Genomic DNA, 27,674 nt, shown 5'->3' with positions numbered 1-27,674 from the left:
GACCACACTTTCACAAGTATGAAGAATTTTCTAGGAAAGGAGTAAGACACCTACGCGTCTTCGTCACCACCTTCTAGCCGGTTTGTGACTCCGCTTCAGAAGGGCCAACACGGAGACTCAAACTGGGGGTCTGGCCCCGCCGCACCCGCCGGGGAACTAGCCTCACGCCCGAGCTCTGCGCATGCGCGGACCGCCCGCGCGGCGCCCTGCGCAGGCGCTGTGACGGTTTCCGGTATCTGTCAGCCGCTCCCACTGGGCCTCGGTCCTCCGCCAGCGCTCGCCGGAGCCTGTTCGCGTCGACTGACCAGAGTCCGCGAATTCTCCGCTCCGAGCCGGTCCGGACCGCCCCGACCCCAGGTAAGGGGCAGGAGGAGCGAGCTTCTGACCCTGTGAGCCTCCATTTCCCTGGCCTCGAAGCGCGCTTGAACCCGCGGGGACGTTGAGGCGAGGGTTTAGGCCGCGGGGCCCGGAGGGCGGGCCAGGGCTCCCAGCCCGGCCTCCGGAGGGGCGGGGGGGGGGGATCCCCGCTTTCCGTGGGACCTGCGGAGCTCGTGGGTCTCCATAAAGATCGTTTCTCCCGACATTTGCGAGCTCCAAGCGTCCTCCAGTGCCAGAATTAACGGCTCCTTCCCTTCCCCTGCGCCCCCATAGCCCTATTTGCACCTTTATTGTGGCCGTTTATCACAGTCCGTAAAACGACTGTAAGTGGAACAGCCTCCCTCTCATCGGTGTGCCGCGAGGGGCCGTTCGTTTCTTTCTTTAGCACACGGTGGGCGCTCGTGGGACAGTTGGCTTCTATCTGGGGCAGCCCTCCATCCTTCCGTTACTGGAGCTCCTTCTGAATTCTAGGAAAACCTCTCCCCGAGTTCCTTAGGATCGCCCCTCTTGGGTGCCGCTGCCCCCGAAGTCGGAATGACACATACCGGCTCCACGCAGCCTTTGATGCAGCAGCACCTGCCACAGCCCCACCCTCCGGTCCGACTGTCAAAATTCTAATCCCGGCTCCCTGTTTCCTCCGCTGCAGTAAGCACGTTCTTAGGGCTTTCTGGCGAATCAAGCGAGTTTGTCTGTGTACATTGCTTGGGATAGTTTCTGGCCCAGAGCAGGTGCTCAGTAGACGTTAGCTATTATTACTGCCTCTGGGCATTCTTGGCATGTTTATCTTCCCTTCCTCCTAACCTCCCTCCCTCCTCACTTGAGGTCCAGAAAAGTGTCACGTTGACTTACATCCCTGGCCCCAACCTGGCACTGACGGCACTGCCGGGAACCTGGTGGGCCCTTAGATTGTGACTTAGACTCTGATTGTGAAGCCCTCGGTTCTCATACTGCAGCTGTGGACCCTGTTTTTATGAACCTCGGCGCATCGCCTAAGTTATCCAACTTCTGTCCCCTTTCATCAGTTTTATCTAACCTTTTGGTTTCATGTAGGCTCTGGGTTTTTCAGGGATATAAAAACCAAAGAGAGGAAAGCGGACTGGTGTTTTTGCCCTGTTAGGGAGTGGGTGTTACTGGCTCCTTCCTATCACAGAGTATTCAGAGAATTTCTGGAGTCAGTTCATCTACTTATCACAATTTAAGGAGGGGGTTCATCTCGGAAAAATTAAAGCTCCTGCTTGGAGGGAGAGGGGCAGTATTCCAATCTGGTTGACTAATCCTGTGCTAAAACAAATTCTGCATACAGAAGTTCAAAACGCTCTGCTGGCGAGGCTGGTGCCCAAAATTGGAACCTGTCTCTGAATGTGTGGAGGGTGTGGTGACCTTGTTGGAGTGCCTGGTATTGCTGGGTTGGGTAATGAGAGCAATTAGAAACTAGATGAATCATAATCTTGAAAACTGACTCTGAACAGGGAACTGAAGTTTCCACTGTACAGATAGATACTTTCGAGCTCGAGGGCCAAGTTCAGAGGATACTAACTGGTGTGTGCTTCCTGGGATGGTTCAAAAGCCTGGGGTCAGTGGGAGAAAGGGAACCTACTTACTGAGCATCTGTGTCCAGTTAGGCTTTGTACTGTACTACATGCTTTCACATGTTATTTCATCTAATCCTCCTTGGCATGCCAGTGATAATGTGCATTTTGCAGATTAAAAAAAAATAAGATTTAAAGATATTAAGATCTCATAGCTTATATGTGTCCACAGCAAGATTCAAACCCATGTTCCCTTGGCTCCAGAGCCCATGGCTAATCAAACATCAGAATGACTCTACTCAAAGTGATAAATAAAGGAGTTTGAAGGGAGGGAGAATTCCTGGAATCATATTATACTATAAATCATCTTAGAGCTGGACAGTGAAAGGTCATCAGTAGAAGCTTATGAAATTTAATGTCACCACCTTCTTGTCTGTCCCTTTTTCTCCTCTCTACCCTCATGAAGACAAAGGTTTTGAAATTTCACTTAAATACTAATCACAGTTTAGAAATTATAATTATCACCCTATGACAGAAGTTATCTTTTTCTTGGTACAAGATCCAAGCTATTATTATGCTCCATTCACTGAGTTTCATGAATACAGGCTGCGTGTACTGGGTGCCTTATAAATTTGACCAACATGACTGTCGTCTTGGCCTACTGACTTAAAATAGCCACATGATTATAAAAGAATTACAGGTCTGAGTGTGTGTCCAAATATGGCTCTTGAATAATAATAACAAAATTAGAAATGCATTATTAGAAGTAATTATGCCATTGTGTAAATGTTTACCTCTTTTGAAGGCATCTTGCTACATTACTTACAAAAGGAATTGAAGAATGAGAAAGCCTTTGTCTGCAACTGTTCTTTTTTAACTATACATGAAATATGTGCTTTTATTGCATATAGATTTCACATTAAATTTTTAATTTGAAAACCAATTTTGTTTTAGTTAACAAATTACCTTATAAAGTGTAGCTATAAACTAAAGTGCTTTTAATTAAGGAGATATTTGTAACACTACATGTTATTTTGAGTACCTGTGAGTAAAACCTGTTGTGATGGGTCAGCATCTGATGTCAGAGATAAAGAGAATCATCAGTGAGTCAGAAAGGTGTTTTGTTTTGTTTTATCCTCACCCAAGGATATGTTCATTGATTTTAGAAAGAGGAAATGGGAGAGAAAAGCATCAGTGTGAGAAAGAAGCATCGATTGGTTGTCTCCCATATGTGCCCCAACTAGGGATCCAACCTGCAACCTAGATTTGTGCCCTGACCAGGAACCAAACCCGGAACCTTTTGGTACACTGGACAGCGCTCCAATCATCTGGCCAGGGCTGAACATATTTTTTTTTTTAAGCCTTGTGAAAACAAGGCCACCAAAAATTTTGGTTGCCTCCAAAAACAATTGGGGGAGAGAGAGAGAGATATGAACATTTATTTTAAAAAAGAATTAGCAGTCTCATTTGAATTTTTTTAATTGTAATTTCCTATTAGAGGCTTTTTCTGTATTTGTGAATTGCAATTTGCTTTCTAGAACACGCAAAAGTAAAAAATTAATGTCCTAACCATCTTCACACTTGGAATAAAAAGTGAAACACTGACATCTCTGTCAGTTCAAGCTATCGAATGTTTTATTTAAGGGTGCACTTATCTCTTTTTGACCTTTGGGTTCCTTTACAACAATTAGCAGAGACATTTTTTCTGCTTTCCACTGAAATTAACTTCTGTTTTGTCTGCTCAACTTTGTTCACAACCTTCTTGGCCCTTGCTTTTATTTCCTACTTACATCAGAATTCCTATTTCACATTTCAGTCTCCACCCTAGGTTAATTTGACCTGTACTTAAAAGTGTATTGAAACTTCAGAATGTTGTGAGAGTGCCTCTTAGAAATTATAAAATGGGGTGCTTTTTGAAAAAATTTCTCCTATTTCAGGTAATGGTTGCTTCTTCAGGGATCTAGATTTGGGTGCCTATAAAATAATATAGAGAATTTTATTTGGTTTTTAATTTAGTGATATTTCACAGATTCCTGCTTTTCATTTAATTACAATAAAAAGTTAGAGAGTAATATAACAAATACTTGCATACTCTCAGCCTGGATTCACCAGTTGTTAATGTTGCCACGTATGCTCTTTATATATCTACATGTACTGAAGGACTGAAAATAACAGAAAACATCATGACACTTCATCATCTTTATCGTCTGAGAGTTAGGACATTATCCTACCTGAGGGCAAATCATTATAGTTAATAAATTGAAAATAATTCTGTATTGTTACATAATATGAGCCCAAATTCAAATTTACTCTATTATACAAAATGTCCTTTATGGCTATTTTAAAAATACAGATTACAATCAAGTTTCACATATCAATTTTGATTTTCATAGTTCTTTTAATCTAAAATAGTCCTCACCCCAACTTGTCTTTTTTTAATAGTACAGACCAGTTGTTTTATAATATGGCACACACTCTGGTTTTAACTGTTTATTTCCCTTTTATGTTCTTTAATTCTTTTTCTTTTCTATAAACTGGAAATTGAGTGTGGATTTTTATTAGATTTAGAGTAAATATATTTTGCATAAATACTTCATAGCTAGGTTGGCCATATTACCAGGTTACTCCAGGATAGTCCTGTGACCTGTTATCACAGCATAATTATTAATAGTGCTCCTTTTTGCTCTCTCTTTTTTTAAAATATATTTTTATTTCTGAGAGGGAGGGAGGGAGAGAGAGACAGAGACAGAGAGGGAGAGGGAGAGAGAGATGGAAATATCAATGATGAGAAAGAATCATTGACTAGCTGCCACCTGCACACCCCACACTGGGGCTCAAACCCGAAATCCAGGCATATGCTCTGACCTGGAATTGAACCGTGACCTCCTGGTTCATAGGTAGATGCTCAACCACTGAGCCACGCCGGCTGGGCTCTTTTTGCTCTCTTAAAAGTATTCTGGTCTGGGTGATACATTAAGTGGTCACTACTTATAAATGATGATGTGCACTTCATGTTGCCTCCCATCAGGAGGTCCTCAGATTATATTGGTTCACTATTTATGATACTAAATGTGATCATTCAGTTAAAGTGGTGACTGCCAGGTTTTTTTTTATTGTAATAGCATGCTTTTCCCTTTGTAATTAGTAAGTAATCTGTAGGATGATCACTTGAGACTGTCTGAATATTCTGTACCCCAACAATCTTTAACCCATGGTTTTAAAGTCCCTGGATGACCCTTGACAGAGTAAATTATATATTAGCGGTTACAATACTAGTTGTGTTTAAATGGTTAAGTTTTGACATTGAGATTCTTTTTTAATGGGAGAATAATGTTTTATTTATTCCCAAACATTTCAAGATCCCCAGACAATTTAAATATTGGTTGCCTGTCATTTAAAATGCTTTTTTTGTTGTTGTCCTTGCAGCTTTCTATCCTTTGAAACCACTAAGAATAATGTCCCTGCATCAATTTTTACTAGAGCCAATCACCTGTCATGCCTGGAACAGGGATCGTACCCGTAAGTATGCTATTTGTGCCTCTATTTTGGTACCTTTGATACTTTTAGATGTAGGTATTTTTAGTGATCATATATATTATTGTAATATGTGAAAAGGTTCAGAAGGGAACTGAGTCAGTCCTTCTGTTTGCAGATATAGAAACTGAGGCCTAAAGTGTTGGACTTTCCAGTGGTTACACACCAAGTTAATGTTAGAGCCCTTGCTAGCACCCAAGCCTTCTGGCTCCTTGTCCCCTTTTTTTACTATACCACTAGAGCAGAGGTCGCCAACTGGTAGTCCGAGGACCACTGGTGGTCCGTGAGGTCCAAAAGGCTGGCGACCGCTGGTTTAAGGAAACCTTTGGAGCAGCGGTCACCAACCGGTGGTCTGCGGACCACTGGTGGTCTGTGCGGTCCGAAAGGTTGGTGACCCCTGCACTAGAGGACAGTTTATATCAGAGACATATTTGAATCCATTGTTTGGAATGGTTGTGCCATAATACCACACTCACCCAGCATTTAGTCAGAATTCTGGGACCTAGAAATAAGCTGTTTCAGAGACATATGGTTTATTCCTGAGGTACGAAGGGCAGTACTAACTTGTATTTACTATCTATATATGTAAAAGCCAGACGACCAGTTGCTATGACACGCACTGCGGTGGCCAACCAGCCCTATCGGGCACCCGCTCCACCCACCCTCAGCCCCTCCCCCCAAACGGCCCTGCCCCCTATGGCCCCTTCCCCACCCCAGTCGGGTCTGCCGGCCGGCCAACCTCTCGCATCCCCTCCCCCTCACTGCCCTGGCCCCCAAATGGCCCCGTGGGGCAGGCCCGGCCAGACCCCAACCATGTACAAATTCGTGCACAGAGCCTCTAGTATTATTCATAACAAGCTTGAGTTTCTAGTTTTCTAGCTCCAGCAAACTAAAAAGGGATGGAGAAGACTCTTAGAAGTAAGCATGTATAGCAAGCAGAGTGACAGGTAATATGACAAAGAGAATGAACAAAAAAAATCTAGAAACAGACGTGTACTGTTAGGCCCATGAGTTATTTTAAAAATTGAATTTTATTCAATCTTTTTAAAAAATAAGAGCTTTATTAAGATAGAGTTCACATAACATAAAATTCATCCTTTTAAAGAATACAATTTAGTGATTTTAGTATATTCACAGAGTTATGCAACAGTCATCACTATCTAATTTTAGAATATTTTCATCACTCCAAAAAGAAGCTCTATACCCATTAGCAGTCACTTCCAGTCTTCCTCAAAACTTCCAATTGTAGGTAATTACTAATCTACTTTCTGTCTCCATGGATTTGCCTATTCTGGACATTTTTTATAAGTGAAATCATACAATTTGTGGTTTTTTTACATCTGGCTTCTTTCACTGAGCACAGTGTTTTCAAGATTTATCCATTTTGTACAGGGGTCCTCAAACTACGGCCCGCGGGCCACATGCAAATACAAATATTGTATTTGTTCCCGTTTTGTTTTTTTACTACAAAATAAGATTTGTGCAGTGTGCATAGGAATTTGTTCATAGTTTTTTTTTAAACTATAGTCCGGCCCTCCAACGGTCTGAGGGACAGTGAACTGGCCCCCTGTTTAAAAAGTTTGAGGACCCCTGATTTTGTAGCACGTATCAGCTTCATTCCTTTTTATATTGTATAGACATACCTCATTTAGTTTATTTGTTGGTGGATATTTGGGTTGTTTCAACTTTATATACCTAGGAGCATATACCTAGGAGTTGAATTGCCAGGTCATATGGTAATTATATTGAACATTTTGAGAAACTGCCAGACCATTTTCCAAAGTGGCCACACCAATTTATATTCTCATTAGCAGTATATGAAGTTTCCATTTTCTCTACGTCCTCATCAACACATGCTATTATCTGTGTTTTTTATTACAGCCCTATACCCACTATTATCCTAGTGGGTATAAAGAAGTATGCCCACTTATTGGCTTTTTGTATATCTTCTTTGGAGAAATGTATATGCAGATCCTTTCCCCATTTTTTAAATTGGATTGTCTTATTATTGTTGAATTGTAAGAGTTCTCTATATAATCTGGATACAAACCCTTATCAGGTATATGATTTGTAAAATCTTCTCCCATTCTGTAGGATGTCTTTTCACTTTTTTGATGGTGTTCTTTGAAGCACAATAGTTTTCCATTTTTAAAATCTCCCATTTATTTTTCTTTTAATACTTATGTATTTGCTGTATATCTAATAAGCCATTGCCAAATTTGAGGTCACAAAGACGTATACCTATGTTTCCTTCTAAGAGTCTCATAGTTTTAGCACTTATATTTAGGTTTTGGATCCATTTTGAGTTAATTTTTGTACAGCTTCATTTATCCTTTTGCATGTGGATAGCCAGTTGTCCCAGCAGCATTTTTTGAAGACTCTTGAATGTAAATTTATTGGACTTTCAATTTTGTTCCATTGATCTTTATGTTTATTCTAGTGCTAGGACCACACTGTCTTGCTTCCTAGAGCTTTGTGTAATAAATTCTGAAACTGCGAAGTGTAAATTTCAACTTTGTACTTCTTTCTCAAGATTGTTTTGGCTCTTCTGGGTCCCTTGCATTTCCATATGAATTTTAGGATCAGCTTACTAATTTCTGCAAAGAAGCCAGCTGGAATTTTATAGATATTTCTTTTAATCTATAAATTCACTATATTTTTTAAAGCCATTCAGACATGGTTCACTCTTATTTTGCGTGTGTATGTGTGTGTATGTATGTGTGTAAATCCTCACCGAAGATATTTATTCCTTTTTTTTTTTAAGAAAGAGAATGGAAGATAGGGGAGGGGGACAAAGAAAGAGAGAGATGTGAAAGAGATACACTGATTGGTTGCCTCCCCCTCACACTCCGACGGGACCAGTGATTGAACCTGCAACCCAGGTGCATGCCCTTGACCTGGAATCGAACCCATGACACTTGGGTGCCGGGTCGAAGCTCTACCATTGAGCTACACCAACCAGGGCTCACTCTTATTTTTAAATAAATCCTTGGTACATAAACAGTACACTCGGGGTTATTGTTAGGTGAAAACCTAGATATGAGCCTCAGTATTGGGTATTTGAAAATATGTAGCATTCAGGATGGTGAATCCAGAGCTTCATAATTGAGTTTCCTGTATCTTCTGTCTCCACTTTCCCATCTAAAAAGAGTTTTTTGGAGTATTTCCAATTATCTATATAATCTATATAATAAAAGCCTAAATGCCCGTTAAGGCAGAACTACCAGTCGCTATGATGCACACTGACCACCAGGGGGCAGACGCTCAATGCAGAAGCTGCCTCCTGGTGGTGAGTGCACTCCCACAGGGGGAGTGCTGCTCAGCCAGAATCTGGGCTCATGGCTAGCAAGCACAGTGGCTGTGGCGGGCGCCTCTCCTGCCTCTGCAGCAGCGCTAAGCAGCAGCAAGCAGGCGGGCGGTAAGGAGTGAGGAGTCCCGGACTGTGAGAGGGATGTCTGCCTGCTGGCTTAGGCCCGTTCTGCCAGCAGGCGGACATCCCCCAAGGGGTCTCAGACTGCTAGAGGCCCAGGCTGGGCTGAGAGATAACCACTCCCCCCACCCACCCCCGCCCCCAGTGCACTGGACCTCTAATTTTTAACAAAAATACAAATTGTTATTGTCCTCATTTAAACTACTTTATAAACTCAATATATTAAGTCAAACTTTTATGCCAAATTATAATTTGAAATTTATAACATTTTTCAGGTTTAACTTTAGTTTTGGCTTTTGAAATCCCTAGAAATTTAGAGAAGTATATAACTTTTCCAGAAAGCATTGAAAGTCTTAGGATTTTAGAGCTAGATATTTACCCAGTTCCACAATTTATCTGCAAGACAGATGTAGCTTTCCTAACGAGTTGAGAATAGGTGACATAATAGATGGAGAAACTATTAAAAAATTGACCTAACATTTCAAAGATCCTAATTTTAGCCCTACCTGGTTTGGCTCAGTGGATAGAGCGTCGACCTGAGGACTGAAGGGTCCCAGGTTCAGTTCTGGTCAAGGGCACATGCCCAGGTTTTGGGCTCGATCCCCAGTAGGGGGCATGTAGGAGACAGCCAATCAGTGATTCTCTCTCATTCATTGATGTTTCTGTCTCCCTTCCTCTTTGAAAAAAAAAAAAAGAATATACATATATATGTGTTGATTTTTTAAAACTTATTTTGTTTTTTTCACATTATAGTTGATCCATTAAAAAATTTGACTTCTTAAAATTAAAATTAGGTTTTTTTAAAAAATATATTTTTACTGATTTCAGAAAAGAAGGGAGAGGGAGAGAAAGAAACATCAATGATGAGAATCATTGATCGGCTGCCTCCTGCACACCCCCTACTGGGGATCGAGCCCACTACCCAGACATGTGCCCTTGACTGGAATCGAACCCATGACTCTTAAATCTACAGGCTGGCACTCTATCCACTGAGCGAAACTAGCTAGGGTGATATCTATGTTCTTATTATCTTGGATTGGTCCAAGAGATTTCCCTTGAAAACATAATTTTATTTTGTGATTTATAATGGCTTTATTTAAAGGAAAACTTTGATATAGTTTACCAGCAGAATCAAGTTTTGGGGTTTTTTTATAAACTATGATGGTTCCAGCATGGGTCCATGATAGCAGTAATAAGAGCCTCTGCGCTATTTTCAGCATTTCATAAAGTCTAACAGAAATTAAATATTTGTTACTAATAATGTTGTACAGGTGAGCTAAAATGTCAAATATCTTTACTTCAGGCTAAAATTATAATTGCCTCTTGAACAATGCAAGGTTTGGGGCACCAACCCTCCCCCTTCTCCCCTGCAGTTGAAAATTCATGTATAAGTTTTGACTCCTCAAAAACATAACTATAGTTAACCCTTCATATGCGAGGGCCAGTGGTTCTAGTATCTCCCTTGGATACTAAAATCCGAGGATGCTGAAGTCCCATTTATAAAGTGGCATACAGTCTGCCGTCCACATCCACAGATTCCCAACTGCAGATGGAAAATAATGTTTTCTATCAGCAGACAAGTGAATCCATGTGTGAAACACGTGGACACAGAGGGCCACTGTATTTATTGAAAAAAAAAAAGACCACATATAATTGAACTTGTGCAGTTCAAACCTGGGTTATTCAAGGGTCAACTGTATATCAACTAAATATAGCAACATCATTTATTTCTTACTGATTAGAATCTTTGACAACTGTATATGTCTCTGATAAAGTGAATGTTTAAATTTAGTTTTTCTTTTTTTTTAATATGTTTTTATTGATTTCAGAGAGGAAAGGAGAGAGAAAGAGATACAAACATCAATGATGAGAGAGAATCATTGATTGGCTACCTCCTGCATTCTCCCTTTTGGGGATTGAGCCCCAAACCCAGGCATGTGCCCTGATTGGGAATTAAACTGAGACCTCCTGAGTCATAGGTCAGTGCTCAACCACTGAGCCACCCTGGTCAAGCTTCATTCTACTTTTTCAATCCCAACTGTAACATATCCCTTTCTTGTGTGATAGTTTCAAGTTCAAGTGTTAACTGTTGACTTTTTTCTCCAGAGATTGCCCTTAGCCCCAATAATCATGAAGTCCACATCTATAAAAAGAACGGGAGCCAGTGGGTGAAAGCTCATGAACTCAAGGAGCACAATGGACACATCACAGGTAAGATAACCATGAACTTAGTACAGTATTATCAAATTTAACACTCTTTCATTTAAATAAAGAGCCTAATAAAGTAAGTCATCCATAATATTCAAAGTTGTATAGCATTTACTGGGTTTTCTTTAGAAATTTTCAGAAAATAGCATAATAGTGATCTCAATTTTTTTTATTGATTTTAGAGAGAGGAAGGGAGGGAGAAAGAGATAAAGATCAATACAAGAGAGAAGCATCCATATGTGCCCTGACTAGGGATCCAATCTGCAACTTGGATATGTGTCCTGCCCAGGAATTGAACCCACCACCTTTCAGTGTACAGGACTATGCTCCAACCAACTGAGCCACACTGATCTCAGTTATTAAGTGCTTGTTTTAGCTCAGTTGGTACACACACTCAACTAGTGTTATTGAAAACACTGAACCTACTATGAGGACTTTAGATTAGGAGATGAGACGTGAAAGTGAAAACATTTTCAGCTGTGTGAAAATGTAAGCCAAACTGAATTTCCAACTGCTGCGGGAGCACAGTGTCTTCCAAAAGTTTCCTGTATATTGTTCTGGGGGCAAGGAAGACATTCCAAAATCTGAAAAAGACAGAGAGTAATATAAGAAACATCCATATACCTACCACCCAGAGTTAACAACAAGAAGAATAAATGTCTTTTTTTTCCTGTGCCAGAAAGCTTAGGAAACAAATCCTATCTATTAAAGAGGGAATATGCTAATTGACCCTCACACTGTCACAAAGATGGCAGCACCCACAGTCAATAAGGAGGGAATATGCTAATTGACTGCCACACCCTCAAAGGTGGCAGCGCCCACAGCCACAAGATAGCGGCGCCCAATCCCCTCAGCCTCGCTGGGGTGGCAGGCACGCAGTCCCCTCAGCTCCCCAGCCATCCAGGGCCAGCCCGAGGCACAGGCAAGCCTCGGATGGCAGCTTCCCAGCTGCCCAGGGCTGCCCGAGGCTCAGGTAACCAGGGCCGGCCGAGGCTTGCACTGCTGGCAGTGGCAGCAGCAGAAGTGTGATGGGGGTGTCACCTTCCCCTGATCGCCAGGTCGCCTCCCACCCTTGAGGACTCCCAGACTGTGAGATGGGGCAGGCCGGGCTGAGGGACCCCCCTCTTCAGTGCATTAATTTTTATGCACCAGGCCTCTAGTATTTAATAACAAGCAATATTTTTCTAGACTAGAGGCCCATGTACAAAATTTGTGCATGGGGGGGGTCCCTCAGCCCAGCCTGCACCCTCTCCAATCTGGGACCCCTCAGGGGATGTCCGACTGCTGGTTTAGGCCCGATCCCTCTCACAATCCAGGACTGCTGGCTCCCAACCACTCACCTGCCTGCCTGCCTGATTGCCCCTTACCGCTTCTGCCTGCCAGCCTGATCACCCCCTAACTACTCCCCTGCCAACCTGGGCCCCCCCAACTGCCCTCCCCTGCAGGCCTGGTCGCCCCCAACTGCCCTCCCCTGCTGACCTGGTCGCCCCTAACTGCCCTCCCCTGCCGGCCATCTTGTGGCTGTGGGTGCCATCATCTTTGAGGATGTGGCAGTAATTAGCATATTCCCTTCTTATTGGCTGTGGGCACCACCATCTTTGAGGGTGGGGTGGTCAATTAGCATATTCCCTCTTTATTAGATAGGATGATAAAGTCCCCTCTCACCACCAGTTCTGTTCCTGTACCTCAGAAGGCAGTCTATAATTTAGTATGACATTGTCCTAGTCCATTTTTAACACTTTTACATACATGTATATATATTCATAAGCAATCTCTAGTACTGTTGGCTAGTATTTTTCAGGGGCTGCCAAAATGGCATCATATCATACATCTCTTGCAGCTTTTGCATTCCACATTGTTTCTGAGTTCTGTGTTAATATATCTAAGTCAAGTTTGTTCCTTTTAACTGCTGTTTGGCATTTCATCCCTCATTTATTCTTTCCTCCATCGAAGGACATTTATGTTGCCCATTTTTCCTTATTACATTGAAGTGCTAAATCGAGTATTCCTGTGCAGATCTCTTTGTACATGTGTGAATATCCATATATGGTAGGCTTGTTGTATCACAGTAATATATACATCGTCAACTTTGCTAGGTATCATCAGATAGCTTTCATCCCACCAGCCTTGTATGAGAGTGCTTATTTTACCATACGTCACACATTCTTGATATGGTCAGACTGATGAGTGAAAGGTGCATTTTTGTGATTAATAGAAAGGTTGGGCATATTTTCAGTTTATTAACCATCTGTGTTTTGTGTGTGTGTGAGTGCAACATTGCTATTTATAATTTCTCTTCATTTTTCCATTGAGTTTTTATCTTATGCTGATTTGCAGAAGATTAGATCTTAAAGCATTGGCTCTCCTGCAGATTCTTGATGTATATTAACTTTTTTCTTTGGCTAAAACTATTAATAGGTGGATAGAGGTGGCAAGTAGAGCAGGGCCGAGTTTTATTAAACAAGAGTCAAAGGAGGAGGAGGAGAAGAGGTAAAAATGTGGAACTTTTACACTGGTTTTCAGAATTTAGTGAACCAAAACCTGATATCAAATTCCAGGGGACTGTATTACTTTGTTGTGAAGTCATGTCTGGCTATTTTTTTTAAAAAGCACAAAAAACAGCCCTGGCAGGTGTGCTCAGTGGTTGGAGCATTGACTTGCATTGTATTCCTGGTCAAGGGCACATACCTGGGTTGCAGGTTAGATCCCAGGCCCATGTTGGGTTGGGGCACGTGCAGGAGGCAACCAATCGATATGTCTCTCTCACATCGATATTTCTCTTTTTGTCTCTCTCTTTCCCTCCCTCCCTCCCTTCCTTCCTTTCTCATTCCCTCTCTCCCCCCCTTCCACTCTCTCCAAAAATCAATGGAAAAAATATCCTCAGGTGAGCATCCTATATAATAAAAGCCTAATATCCTAAGTGACCACCAGGGGGCAGATGCTCCAACTGGTAGGTTAGCTTGTTGCTGGGGTCCGGCCAGCCTGATCACCCCCTAACTACTGTGAGCAAGACAGGCCAGACACACCCTGGAGCCCTCCCGTGATCCCTCCCCCACCCCACCCCCGCTGGCCACCCTCCTGCATGCCTCCCTGGCCCTGATCGTGCACCGGTGGGGTCCCTTGGCCTGGCCTGCACCCTCTCACAATCCAGAACCCCTCGGGGGATGTCAGAGAGCTGGTTTCAGCCCAATCCCGCAAGCCAGGCCGAGAGACCCCACTAGTGCACAAATTCGTGCACCAGGCCTCTAGTTAACAAATAAATAATTTTTTAAGAACATGTTCATCTATTGCTCTGTTTAGAAAGAATTCTTGTTCTTTGACCCTTATTATAGTTTCATTTTTATCCTGTTTTCTGGAAGAGTTGACCATTTGGATATTTATAACATCATTCGTGGGCCATACAAAATTATCAGCTTAAAAATTAGCCTGCTATATTTGGTCAAACATTTAATTAACTCACCCCTAATGCCTTGGCAAGACCAGACCAAATAATTTATAAGGTCTTATACGTCCCATGGGCTGGATGTCCCCCAACCCTTGCTTTAAACAGTTTGGCCAAGCACATAAAAATTTATTCTTCGCCCTAATCAGTTTGGCTCAGTGGATAGAGCGTCGGCCTGCGGACTGAAGGGTCCCAGGTTCGATTCCGGTCAAGGGCATGTACCTTGGTTGCGGGCACATCCCCAGTAGGGGGCGTGCAGGAGGCAGCTGATCGATGTTTCTCTCTCATCGATGTTTCAAAACTCTCTATCCCTCTCCCTTCCTCTCTGTAAAAAAAAAAAAAAAATTATTCTTCGCCCTAGCCAGTTTGGCTCAGTGGATAGAGCATCAGCCTGCGGACTGAAAGGTCTTGGGTTCTATTCTGGTCAAGGGCACATGCCCAGGTTGTGGGCTCGATTCCCAGTGTGGGGCATGCAGGAGGCAACCAATTAATGATTCTCTCATTGATGTTTCTGTTTCTCCCTCTCCCTTCCTCTCTGAAATCAATAAAAATATTTTTTAATTTATTCTTCATAACTTTTCATTTACAAATTTCTCACTGCCGTCTTGGGTTTCGTCTCCTCTCAGTTGTATTTGCACTTAAGTGGGCAGCCAAGGGACTGGTGGTGACTTTTTTTAAAATTCAGACCATGAAATTTTGCTTCTAACCCCTAACATACTGATTAGCTTAAAGATCTCCTTCCCCCAAATCAGAGAAAAACATAACATGTTTTGATCTTCTGCAATCTTTACATTGTATTCTCCAGCAAAAACTTGTGACCATCCCTTTTTGCTTTTACCAGGATTTGTATATAATGCTAGTGAGCACCCTGATCTGACTGACTATATATTACCAAACCCCACCAAAGATATAATTTCTATTTTTGTTGCTATTGCTTTCCCACAACGTTATTTCTGTTAGGTTTGGCCTATTTTCTCTAAGTCCCTTTGCCAGTGGCCTTATGGCCTAAAAATAATAACATTCAAAAATTACAAATTGGAAATTTTGCATTAGGAAATACTTTTACATGAGAAAGGACTAAGATGAAAGACCAGAGAGATAGCCAAAAAAGTGAAATATTTAGTTGTGTCCTTTTTCTCCCCTGCTTCTTTTTTGGAATCCTTTGAACTTGGGCCTGTTTTCTGTCCAAATGCTCAAATGATTTTTTTTAAGTCTTAAAAAACTATTGTTGGAAAAATCTAAGTATAACTCTGTGGCAGAAGACCAAGGATCAAACATATTTTCTCAGAAAGATAGTAACTACAGAAAAATAAAATTTATCTTCTGAAGCTTTCTAGAAGAAAAGACTGGTCAGTGCTGCAGAGAAAGAGTATAGCAAACATCAAAGGGATATCAGAGTCCTGGTGTGTGTTTTTTTTCTGTGAGTTTATTCTTTTGTGTCAAATGTTTAATTGCTATCTTTTAAAACACACACACACACACACACACACATACAATGGACAGTTTTAAACAGATAACAAAAATAGACAATAATGTAATGAGCTCCTTGTATACTCATCACCCAGATTCAACAGTTATCACACACAGCCTGTCTTGTTCTCAACTCTCTGCCTGTACTATTTTGAGGCACATTCCAGACATTGTATCATTTCATATTTCAATTTGTATCTCCAAAAGATAAGGACTCTGTCTCTCCCCTTCCCTTCCACTCTCTCTAAAAATTAATGGGGGAGGGGGCGAATATCCTCAGGTGAGGATTAACAACAACAATAAAAACAAATAAAAAATAAAGGTACTTTCAGGCAAAAAAATCTTAGAGGGAAGATAAAGGACTTCAGACCAGATATCTTTAGAAACCTGTGAATGGGTGGAAAGAATGTCCCTGCTTAGTTTTGTAACCTCTGCAATTATAAAAACAGCTCTGTTCTACCTGGCCTCATGGAGGATCCCAAGTTACAGAACTTTGTGGAGAAACATCCTTGCCCTTGTGATGTGTTGATCAGGACCACATCTGTCCCCACCGTACCAATGGCCACCTGCCTGTGCCGTGTCAGTTGTCATTGGCTTAGGCCAGTGGTCGGCAAACCATGGCTCGCGAGCCACATGCGGCTCTTTGGCCCCTTGAGTGTGGCTCTTCCACAAAATACCACGTGCGGGCACGCACGTACAGTGTGATTGAAACTTCGTGGCCCATGCGCAGAAGTTGGTTTTCGGCCTGTGCGAGTCTATTTTGAAGAAGTGGTGTTAGAAGAAGTGGGGGGTGTTGGTCGGTCAGGCGACGGGAGAGGCAGCGCAGGCGATACGCAGCAGGGGGGGGTGCCATTCATGCAGGAGTTGAGTGAGACTGGCTACAAGACGAGTGTGGATGGGAGAGTTGGAAGGGATCATCCTCAGCGAACGTACCTCAATCAGATTGAGGACGTTTTTAGCAAAGGCCAGCTTAGGAGTACCCTAATTAAGTTAATAACAATGTACCTACCTATATAGTTTAAGTTTAAAAAATTTGGCTCTCAAAAGAAATTTCAATCGTTGTACTGTTGATATTTGGCTCTGTTGACTAATGAGTTTGCCGACCACTGGCAAAGTAGATGATGCCATGTCTCACTTGCAGGTATCGACTGGGCTCCCAAGAGCGACCGCATCGTCACTTGCGGGGCAGACCGCAATGCCTATGTCTGGAGTCAGAAAGATGGTGTCTGGAAGCCAACCCTGGTGATCCTGAGAATTAACCGTGCAGCCACTTTTGTCAAGTGGTCCCCACTAGAGAACAAATTTGCTGTGGGAAGTGGAGCAAGACTCATTTCTGTTTGTTACTTTGAGTCTGAAAATGACTGGTGAGCAACATCTGAGTTTTTTTATATTTCTCTGTAGAATCATACATTTGAAACACTATGTTCTTGGTGACTTCTTGAGACACTGGGTTAAGGCTTAACTATTGCTTCAGTTTTTCTTCATCTGAAGGTTTTTTTTCCTCTGAATTTTCCATTCTCTGATTGCACGTTTTTCATTCCTATGTGCACATTGAGTCAAATCTCACATCTTTCTCATACTAATATGTGGTTTCCATGTTCTGATCTCCTAACTTGTTTGTTCTATAACATATTACTACTCTTCTGACTCTGTACTATCCAAATAGCTGTTTTCTTACTCTGATAGATAAATTATAAACTTGAAAGATTCCCAGTGTCCTGAGAAATAATTATGTTTCCTCTTATCTCTATCCACTTAAATTTCTATGATTCTTACAAATAACAATGTTCTCCTTTCTTTCAAGTTTATTTGCTAACCAAATCTGTGCCTTGGTATAATGATTTACTTGTTTAAGCCATTGAAGTAAAAATTGATCAGGATCTTGAATATATAATCAGCCTGTTGTACTTTTTTTATAAATCACTTGTAGCTAAGCCAATCAAAATGCAGAGGTTTATTTTATGGCTAAGTAATTTACTTTAACTATTCCTTCCTTCTTATTTTGATAAGAAAACAACTCTGCTCTATCTGACATGTATTCAGGAAGGCATAACTACTCTTCGGCCTGGAATGTCATTTAGTAGGAAACTGGCAGTATGTATTTGCACTAAAAATAGCAGAGTACACATTACTCTTTGTGTTAGTGTTCCTACTGTTTGCTTTCTGCTGAAACAGTGAAAGGAAGGGATTATCGTATTACACTTTGTAATTTAGTAAAACCTCGGAAATTTTTATTCTTTGAAAAGAAAGTCTGAATTTGCAGCAAAATTGAATTATGCATTAAGACATGCATTTTTCCTTCAAACATGTGTAAAATTAAGGCTAACAAAATGTTGCCTGCTAAAAAACATTTAGAAGGCTCACTATAACACATATGTAAGAAACAATTTTTCTTTCTAGGTATCCCTCAATGTCAGTGATTGTTCACATTTTTATTCATTAAAAAATAGTCTCAAATATAGTAAATTGGGCTTTATTGTAGTACAAAGTGTCATTTGAACAAGCTGTATGTTTAGGGGAGTTTCTCAGCTATAAAACAATATTTTATTGGTATGATGTGAGTACTTTAAAACAATCTTTAAGCCTTCAATTTAAAATAACTGTATTAAACAAGTAGAATATTGTCTATTTTTCCGAATGAAATTTTTCAGATAGGTTCCTAAGAACAAGATTGTATAGAAAAACAATTTAGCTTTCAACAAAAGACGTTTGGCACAATATTAAGCCTCTCGTGTTGAACAGAGCATGATTGGTTTTTAAGCAGCAGTTTAAGGGCAGAAATTATGCCAGAATCATGACTGATTTTAGACATAAATAAACTCTTTAAGTGAAGCTAGAGAATTAGAGTCTAATCTCCAATAAGAGGTTCTGCTGATTTCATAATTAAGTTTTCACTGAAAAAAAAAGTTAAAAAGAATTTGAAGCTTCCAGAAACGTACTTAATATTAGAAACTTGGAAAGGAAATTAAGCTATCTTACAACCCAAACTTAACCTAAAATGAAATAACAAATCACTGAATATTTACAATAAAAATTCAAATAATTTCAAAACTCTATTTTTATTTCAAAGGTTAAAGTCAGACATAATCTGAAACTCCATGGGGCACTACCAGAGTTCATCCATAAACATACTTACTAAAGAGGATGCCCTGGTAACCCGAAAAGTTCAGACCAGTTGCCCTGATAAGAATGTCAAAACCTAAGACAGGTATATGGAAGGGACAATCTGTGGTTCTTTCTCTCTTCTTCTCTTCCTTTAGAAATTCACCGTCTCTCTGGCAGGAAACCTGGTAGCCACATAAGAACCATGCATTGATGTTTTTGCCTGACATATTTGTAAGTCATTTGATTTATGGATAAACTAAAATAGATTTTCTCCTTTTGTAGGTGGGTAAGCAAGCACATTAAAAAGCCAATTCGCTCCACGGTCCTCAGCTTGGATTGGCATCCCAACAACGTTTTACTGGCAGCAGGATCATGTGATTTCAAATGCAGGTGGGAACAAATGAGAATGGGTAGACAGACTTGAGTTGTTCATCAGTCACCTTTCAACAAATATTTTTAAGGTCCCTTTTTGTAAGGTACTATGCTAGGTACCATAAGGGATTCTGATGAAAGGAGCTTGTGGTCTAGAAAAGGGACTAAAAAGCAAGTGCATAAATCAACAAAGGAGAAAGAAGTGGACTTGGAAGTATGGGAGAAGGAAGATGAAAGGGTGGGGATAGGGAAGTTTTCCTTAGGCAGAACACCCATGGTTTGGAATGGGGGAAGTGTTCTTCTCCTCTCCCTCTCTCTCAACTACAGTATTATTTCTCATTTTATACCCAGGCAGCAGACTCTGCACATTCCAGAGTGAAACTAAGACCAACAAAACATAGCTGAACAGTGTACTGCTGAGCTATTGTTGTGCTATTCCTTTTCAGTTAAAGCTTTTTGTTCTTAGTATGAGGCTAGAAGAAACACAGCTACTTGGCTAACTCCTTTAAGGATTGTACAAGTAATTGCTTTTTTTAAAGTTGTTCTTTATCAACAGGCTTTTTTTTCCCTTTAGCCAGAAGAAAAGTAAATAAGTGTTGCTTTGTGTTGACTATGTGTGGATTGGGAGATGGGATGCATCTTTTTCCAATAGGGTATGTGGAGAATTTCCAGAAAACCTGACTAGTGATTTATATACAAGAATACTCAAGGGAGCCCGGCTGGTATGGCTCAGTGTTTGAGTGTCTACCTATGCACCAGGAGGTCACAGTTTGATTCCTGGTCAGGACACATGCCCAGCTTGTGAGCTCGATCCCTAGTGTGGGGCATGCAGGAGGCAGACGATCAATGATTCTCTCTCATCATTGATGTTACTATCTCTCTCTCCCTCTCCCTTTCTGAAATCAATAAAAAAATATTTTTTTTTAAAGAATACCCAAGGATGTTTTTGTTTGTTTTTTGGGGTCTTTTTAGTTTTTCTTACTAGTAAATATGTGTGTGACAGTTTGACTATGAGAGGGGGATTCAGTAGTGTCAAGGCACTTTTTGGAAAAATATTGGTTCTTGTAATTATGAACCAATATAAGAGTAAAAATACATAGATATTCTCTAGAATTTTTCATATTTAGGAGTTTTGTTTTTGTGATGTTACCCAGTCATTTTAGCTCCCTTAGGAGATGGAGCTAAGTGTTCATACCACCTGGATCATCAAGCTATACTAAAAATCTGGTTGTGAAAATAAGTTACATTCTTTTGTTAATAATAATTTCTAGAAATAAACTTTGCTTTGACTTGCGCTCCTTTGGGTATGGGTCTGTTCCGTTCACACACTGGAGTTGGCGCAGCTGAGAACCACCGTTCTTTCCTGGACTCAGATGACTAAAGCAGTAGCCATTGTGACGCTGATTTAAAGCACAGTGATGCTAAGGTCACATCATCTAACTTACAGATGCTCACTGTGCCCTTCCCCTCTCTGGTGCCCTGACTCTGCCATTGTCATTTTGGAGGGAAATATTCTAGGTCATTTAGGGAGTCTTTAGGTTCAGGAGTTTTTGAAAAGAAGCTTTACAAAATAGATACAGCATTGGAGGGCAGAAGGAAATAAAAGGATAGATTCCCAGCTGTTCTTTATCCCTTTTTCTTCCCACCTCAAGGAATTAGAGAAAGAGACTGATGATAGCAGGCTAGAAAGGACCCACCTTCATCCCAGACTATACCTGCCACAAAGGCCTGACAGTGGCCTGAGGGTACAGTGAGCACAGCCCGCTGCCTGACAGTGCTGGGGAAAGCCTGCCTGCTCTTCCCACGGCCTCCCTCCGCTTTCACTTTAGATGTCCCTTTCTTTGAGTTCATGCTGTTGGTTTTTTGTAGAGTGGCAAATAGTTTCCTTTCTCCTACCATTTGACTGTGTGGGCTTCTTGGAATACTGTGTTGAGAATGAAAGTAAAGTAGACAAGAAAGAATGCTGTGCTCATTTATCCAGATCTCCCATGGGCAAGGAGGGTGGGACAGCACAGTCCTCCCCCAGAATGTACACTTCAGGAGGGAAGAGCTTTTGTGTTCTTTATTTCTAGAATGGCACTCCTAGAGCAGCACTCTGACTATTAGTTGATTGAGTATGGATTGACCTGTAGGCAGCCTAGAACCATTCTGTGTCTTCAGAGGTTTCTGTATGTTAATTTGTCCCATCATATTTTACTCTGCATTCTGAGACACCTTGTAGCAGTGACCTGTGGCCTATTTCTATATACATATATTACCATTTACTTTTTCCTTCTCCCCCTGCCCCTTAAACTGCAGGGTGTTTTCTGCATACATTAAAGAAGTGGATGAAAAGCCAGCCAGTACACCCTGGGGCAGCAAGATGCCTTTTGGTCAGCTGATGTCAGAGTTTGGTGGCAGTGGCACTGGTGGCTGGGTGCATGGCGTCAGCTTCTCCGCCAGTGGGAGTCGACTGGCCTGGGTCAGCCACGACAGCACCGTGTCCGTTGCCGATGCCTCAAAAAGCGTGCAGTGAGTATTTGCCTTTTGTTTTGAGTTAGGACATGGGGTGGGATTTCTCATCAGCTGGGCTAACGCTGCCCTTCTCCGGGTGCTTATGTAGGACGCAAGCATAAAAATCTGACTGAGAACTGCAAGGCAGCCTTTTCTAGTAAAGTCACAGGCACACATTTAGATTGTCCATTTGGGGAAATTTTAAAGAGTTAAAATTTAAAGAGTTTCACTTCCAAAAACATTTCTTAATGAAAGTGCTGGTAGTGATTCCTTTGAAGAACCTTCCTGGTTTGCTACTGATAAGAGTTCCTTCAAGTAGCCAGTTTAGTCTGTTACTATGAATTCCTTACAACATGTAAATGTCACACACCAGCCTTAAATTAAATAGAGGATGTATTCTTGCTCTGTGTAGTTAGCGAACAATGACTCCATTCATTTGGGACTTCATTCAGTAATATTAAAACCTTGGAGCCAGTTCCTTTGGTGTATGCTGAAGAACTCGAATCGCGATGACTCATTTTTGCCTGCTCAGCCTTAAGGAGAGCATTAGGCATCTTGTTAGACGTCAGAATTCATATTTGTTCATATGTTAGAGGAAGAATATTCTTTCCTAGTGCATCCTTTTCCATTGGCAGCCAGAGGTAAACCACTTTTAAAGGTTTCCTGACTTAACTGTATGCTGGCAGTCGGTCACATCAGGTGCCTCTGGCTCCCTCTGCCACATGGTGACAACAAAGTGGTATTTCAGAAAGGATATTGTTTCCTACTGGATTGAATTGTATTTTTAAATTTTATGGGTTTTTTTAAATGTCTTCCCTTATTATAAATGATAGAGTCTTCTGGAAGATGTCTATACATGTATATAGATACTTATAGTAGCCCTAGCTCCTAACCCAGGTGGAGGAAAGAGAATAGGCTTTACTGACTGTTAGTGGTCCCAGCCCTCTAGGAGCCCCTAGTGAGCACAGGCGAGGAGAAAATAACAAAATAAGGTGTTCAATCGTGAGTGACACTAAGAACTTTAGGAGATCAGAGAAAGGGGAAGCCACTTTAGGCTGATGTGGTCCAGGAAAAGCTTCATGGAGATGATCAGATCAGAGCTGAGCTTCAAAGATGGGTAGACTTTGGATAAGCAAGAGAAGCAGAGAGAGCATGTGGTAAAGGGGTGTGGGAGCAAAGGCAGAGATGGGAAAGAATAAGGGCTTTCTGGGAACCAGCTGTAGACCAGTTTGTCATGAGTTGGGGGTGGGGGGAGATAAACTTAGAAGGGAGTAGAGCATAGGCTAAAGAGAGCAGAAGGCCTCAGTTTCTATAGGTTATCTCAGGGCCATTTTATGCTTGAGATTCCTGAAAGGCTAGGTCATGGGGCTCCTTTTTAACATAAGTGGTTGTTTATACTGCCAAAGCCCCTGTGAGAATGGGTCCTTTGTCATCTTCTGTATCCATAAGGAAACTGAGTGGTTCGTTGTATCTCCTTTTAACAAGTGTTCTTGTGTTCAGGGTCTCAACTCTGAAAACAGAGTTCCTGCCCCTCCTGAGTGTGTCATTTGTCTCGGAGAATAGCGTTGTAGCCGCTGTAAGTATTTCTCTTCATCTTTCCTTGTAATACACTGTATATAATTCTCCAGAACAGGAGCAATGCGTGCTCTGTGACTTTGTGTACTAGCACAAAGTAGAACAGCCTTTTAAAAGAAACAGAGCTAGCCTTTAGGAATAAGAGATGCCTGCGGTGGTGAACATTCTCTGAGGGGTTGGTAGGGAGACAGTGTACCCTCCAGGGCCTGACTAATATCCTGTTTCAGGGCCATGACTGCTGCCCAATGCTCTTTAACTATGATGACCGCGGCAGCTTGACTTTCGTCTCCAAGCTAGACATTCCCAAACAGAGCATCCAGCGCAACATGTCTGCCATGGAACGCTTCCGCAACATGGACAAGAGGGCCACAACTGAGGACCGCAATACAGCCTTGGAGACTCTGCACCAGAATAGCATCACGTAAGTGCCACCCAGCCACCTGGGGCCCCGGGACCGGATCTGAGTTCCTGGATGCTGCCTGTAGCCAGTGCCTAAAAGTGACCTACACCCGCCTAGTCATTCTGTCCTTCAAGGTGTAGATGGTACAAGGCATCCCACATGAGGAGTGCAGATCCTGCTGTGGACTGTGAGCTGGTGTGGACTAACAATGCACCCCAACCAACTGAGCCACACCGGCCAGGGCTAAGTTGTGCTTTTCATCATGTTGAGTGAAAGGGACCCCTAGACTTAAAATAGGCTGAAAATGTTTGTGCTCTATTGAAAAGTGTAACTTGAAGGCATAGCAAAACTTTCTTCACACTTTTCAAGTTTCTCTGTCTTGAATGACTTTCACAGTTATTTCTTGTGAATTTTTCTTAAGCTTCTCTGCAGACTGTGTATCAGGAAAGAAACAACTCTCTTTGCTTCTTTGAGACTTTTAGTTTAAAAATAAAGTGACAGACCCTTGCAGAGTGACATGTTTACTTTTATTTGCAGATATTAAGTCCTGTTTGCCCTAGAGCAGGATTAGCAAACTTTTTCTGTGAGGGACCAGATAGTCTATATTTTAGACTCTTAGGGGCTATATGGTCTGTGTCACAACTACTCAACTCTTCCATGTGGTACAAAAGCTGCCATGGACAATATGTAAATAAATGAGCATGGCTGTATTTCAGTAAAACATTGTGGACACTGGAATTTTAATTCACATAATTTTCACATGTCATGAAATAATAGTTTTGGGGTTTTTTCCAACCATTTAAAATTTTAAAATCCATTCGTAGCTCACTGGTAGTATGTACCATTTGCCACCCCCTTCCCTAGAGGTAATATTCTAGTCATTTCAGAGGAGAAAGGAAAATATTATCTGAGCTACAGAAATGATTTTCTTGGAAGTTTTTCAGATAATTAGGCTGAGACAAGTTGTTTCATTTGTGTTCCTCTGTTTTGCGTGGTTGGGATTTTGTGGTATGTCTGGCATTTATAATGATTAATTTTAAACAAAGGAGAGCTCTTGGCTCATATGCCCTGGTTGTCAGAGAGTCATTGGGAGTTTTTGTCTTGATTAGATTTCAGTCGCATTTCATCCTGCCTCTGTTTGTTTGTTTGTTTGTTTAAATTAGTTTCTATTTCAATGATGGCTGTGGTCCTGGCCATATCCTGCTACTGGGCAGTTTGCAGGCTGTGTGGCCTGGATTGTCTTGTTTCTCCACATCACTAATTAATGTGGGTTCTTAACCTTTCCTTCATATCAGTCTTTTCTGGCCATCTGGGAATATGGTGCATTTTCATATTTCATATTTTCTGAGTCAGATTGCTGCAGCCTAATATTAATAGACAACTTGATATTCAGGAGTTGATAGTTTCCTTGAAATGCCCTTATACTGTTAGGAAGGTTGGGGCTCACTTCTACCACATACCTTACAATCTCTTGTCTTTTGCTTTTTTTTTTTTTCAGTCAAGTATCTATTTATGAGGTGGACAAGCAAGATTGTCGCAAATTTTGCACTACTGGCATCGATGGAGCCATGACAATTTGGGATTTCAAGGTATTTTCTGCCTTTCAGAACAAACCTGTTTTAAAACTTCCTATGAGAAAAATGTTTCTCATTTTTTGAAAGAAAATATCAAAGCCAATGCAAAGCAAAAATATAAGATATTACACTGTAGTTGTCTTTAAAACCTAAAGGTCATTAGCAGGAAACCACATTTTCCCAATGATTTGGAATATATACTTCTTTCTAGATGTCCATCAATTCATTGAGGAAAAGTTGAGTGCTGTTTCTGTAGCCGGCCCTGTGTGGGTACCCGTCTAAATTTAGCTACATAGATATATTTGTATGGTTTACACTAATTAGTCTAATAAACATTTACTAAGTGTCCTCTGGGTGCCAGGCATGGTGCTGGGTACTGAAGATATTGAGATGAAGGAGCTTGTCTGGTAGGAGAGAGAGGAGGGACAGGGGATTAATTGGAGCTCCATGGAGCTCCAGAAGAGAAGCCAGTGCCTCTGTTTTTACATCGAGGAGTTTAGGGGGAGGCATGGGCTGCCAGCGCTGCAGGGAAGAGCTGCATCCCTAGAGGCAGTGGGATTTCAGGAATGGTTGGGGCGAAGGGGGTGCACAAGCATTCTGAGCTGCAAGAGCAGCCTGTGCAGACCAGGCCCGGAGCTCAGAGAGTGCACACTGTATTCAAGGCACTGCCAGTGGTGTGGACTGTGGTGTGAGTCCTACAGATGCAGAAGATGGAACTAGAGAAAAGAGCATGGCATGGTCAGGGAGAGGACGCTGGGCTTTGTCTACAGACAACTAAAAGCTATTCCAGAACCGATATAGAAGAGCACCAGGCTGTAAGGCGTGGGGGGCTAGGCAACAAGAGCTTGGGGCAGAGGCTGTTGAGTGCAGGGAACAGGTGGTGAGGATATGAACTCCAGCTGTGGCAGGGGTTGTGGCCAGGAGGCTCTGGACAGAGAGAGGTTTAGGAGGCCTGATGGAAGGCGTAGTGACAAGTCTAAGGACTCTGTATACTCCAGCTTTTAGAATTTTGCTGTTGTACATTTCCATGATGTTTTTTCCCCTCCTTGGTTCAAATACATAGTATGGAAAAGCCTCCAGAATATTCTGAAGAAACAAACCACCTTTCTCTAAAAGTATCCTCCCACTCCTTTTTTTAATCTTCATATGCTTTTAGTCCTGGGCATCTGTAGTTAGCACCCCTGGGTGGTTACAGTCATGCCCTTTATCCTTTGATCTCTCAGGCCAGGTCTTTTTCTCTCTTTTTGCACTTGTGTGAGCTAGGAAGTCCCAGTGCAGTTTTCTCTTCAATCCATCCACCTTGGAGCACCTGCTGTGTTGTGCAGCAGGCTAACTGCTGTGTGGCCTACAGAAACATAGAAGTGCTGCCATTAGGGCATCTAGAGTGTGGAGAAGAGGCAAGGGACGTGTGCACAGGTGGCCCTCATCAGTAAGGGCCAATGAACAGATAAGGAGGTGTGTCCCCCAGGAACACAGAGGAGTGTGCCCAGAACCTGTGGGCTGGGGTAGTGGAGACAGGGGAACACCTGGCCTGGAAGGGCCAGCAGTCCTGGAGAGGCTCTGGGCAGAGTCCTGGCAGAGCGTGTCTCAGATTTGGGGGGTACAAGGAGCACAAGGGGCCTGCACTTCAGCCAAGGAGAGGAGGGGGAGTAGTATGGTGCTGTGGGGAAAATGCCAGGATATACAGTCCTCAGTAACCATTCGTGTTCTCCCTTCCGTTTTCAAGACCTTAGAGTCTTCCATCCAGGGCCTCCGGATAATGTGAAGCTGAGTGAGCCTCCCAGATCCAGCATGACAAACTGACAAACTGCCCCAGGCAGCTCCAGCTCCACCATGTGCATGATGGTGAGGAGAGCCAGCCGCAAGGAAACACTGAAGACACATATCGCGCAAATGTTGTTTGTGTGGTTTTGTTTGAATATCATTGGTGAAAGTGTTGGATTTTTAAAAGCAGCAGTGATTGAGTTTTGTTTGTATTTTGGTTTTTTGTTTGTTTGTTTTTTTTGGTTTTTGTTTTTGCTATTTCATTCCATTTTTGACCAAAGCTTCTCTTTTAGTAGTTTATTATGGAAATTGTCACACTAACTTAAAGGGTGGAGAGATATGTAAATTGCTAAAAATTTAAATAAAAATACTGAATATGTTTTTGGTTCTGTTTCCTTAT

General features: G+C 41.8%; 1 protein-coding gene across 4 annotated transcripts; it reads left to right on the top strand.

Moving 5' to 3' along the window:
* The first annotated feature begins 201 nt into the window (after positions 1 to 201).
* ARPC1A (actin related protein 2/3 complex subunit 1A) lies at positions 202 to 27,655 on the top strand. Of its 4 annotated transcripts, none has more exons than XM_014454105.2 (11): positions 231 to 357; positions 850 to 1,023; positions 5,334 to 5,426; positions 10,978 to 11,082; positions 17,133 to 17,355; positions 19,379 to 19,486; positions 21,767 to 21,979; positions 23,462 to 23,537; positions 23,764 to 23,957; positions 25,435 to 25,525; positions 27,237 to 27,655. In XM_014454105.2, the coding sequence occupies exons 3-11, from the start codon at positions 5,363 to 5,365 to the stop codon at positions 27,273 to 27,275; spliced, it is 1,113 nt and encodes a 370-aa protein (XP_014309591.1). In that variant the 5' UTR covers positions 231 to 357; positions 850 to 1,023; positions 5,334 to 5,362; the 3' UTR covers positions 27,276 to 27,655. The 4 variants fall into 4 exon arrangements, with proteins under 4 accessions (XP_006081127.1, XP_014309591.1, XP_023618960.1 ...); XM_023763192.1 differs by having other exon boundaries at positions 233 to 357; positions 875 to 1,023; XM_006081065.3 differs by lacking the exon at positions 850 to 1,023 and having other exon boundaries at positions 202 to 357.
* Positions 27,656 to 27,674: the final 19 nt, after the last annotated feature.

This window comes from Myotis lucifugus, unplaced genomic scaffold, assembly GCF_000147115.1.
Source record: "Myotis lucifugus unplaced genomic scaffold, Myoluc2.0 scaffold_0, whole genome shotgun sequence".
Lineage (NCBI taxonomy): Eukaryota > Metazoa > Chordata > Mammalia > Chiroptera > Vespertilionidae > Myotis > Myotis lucifugus.
This window is presented reverse-complemented; position numbering and strand designations above follow the sequence as displayed.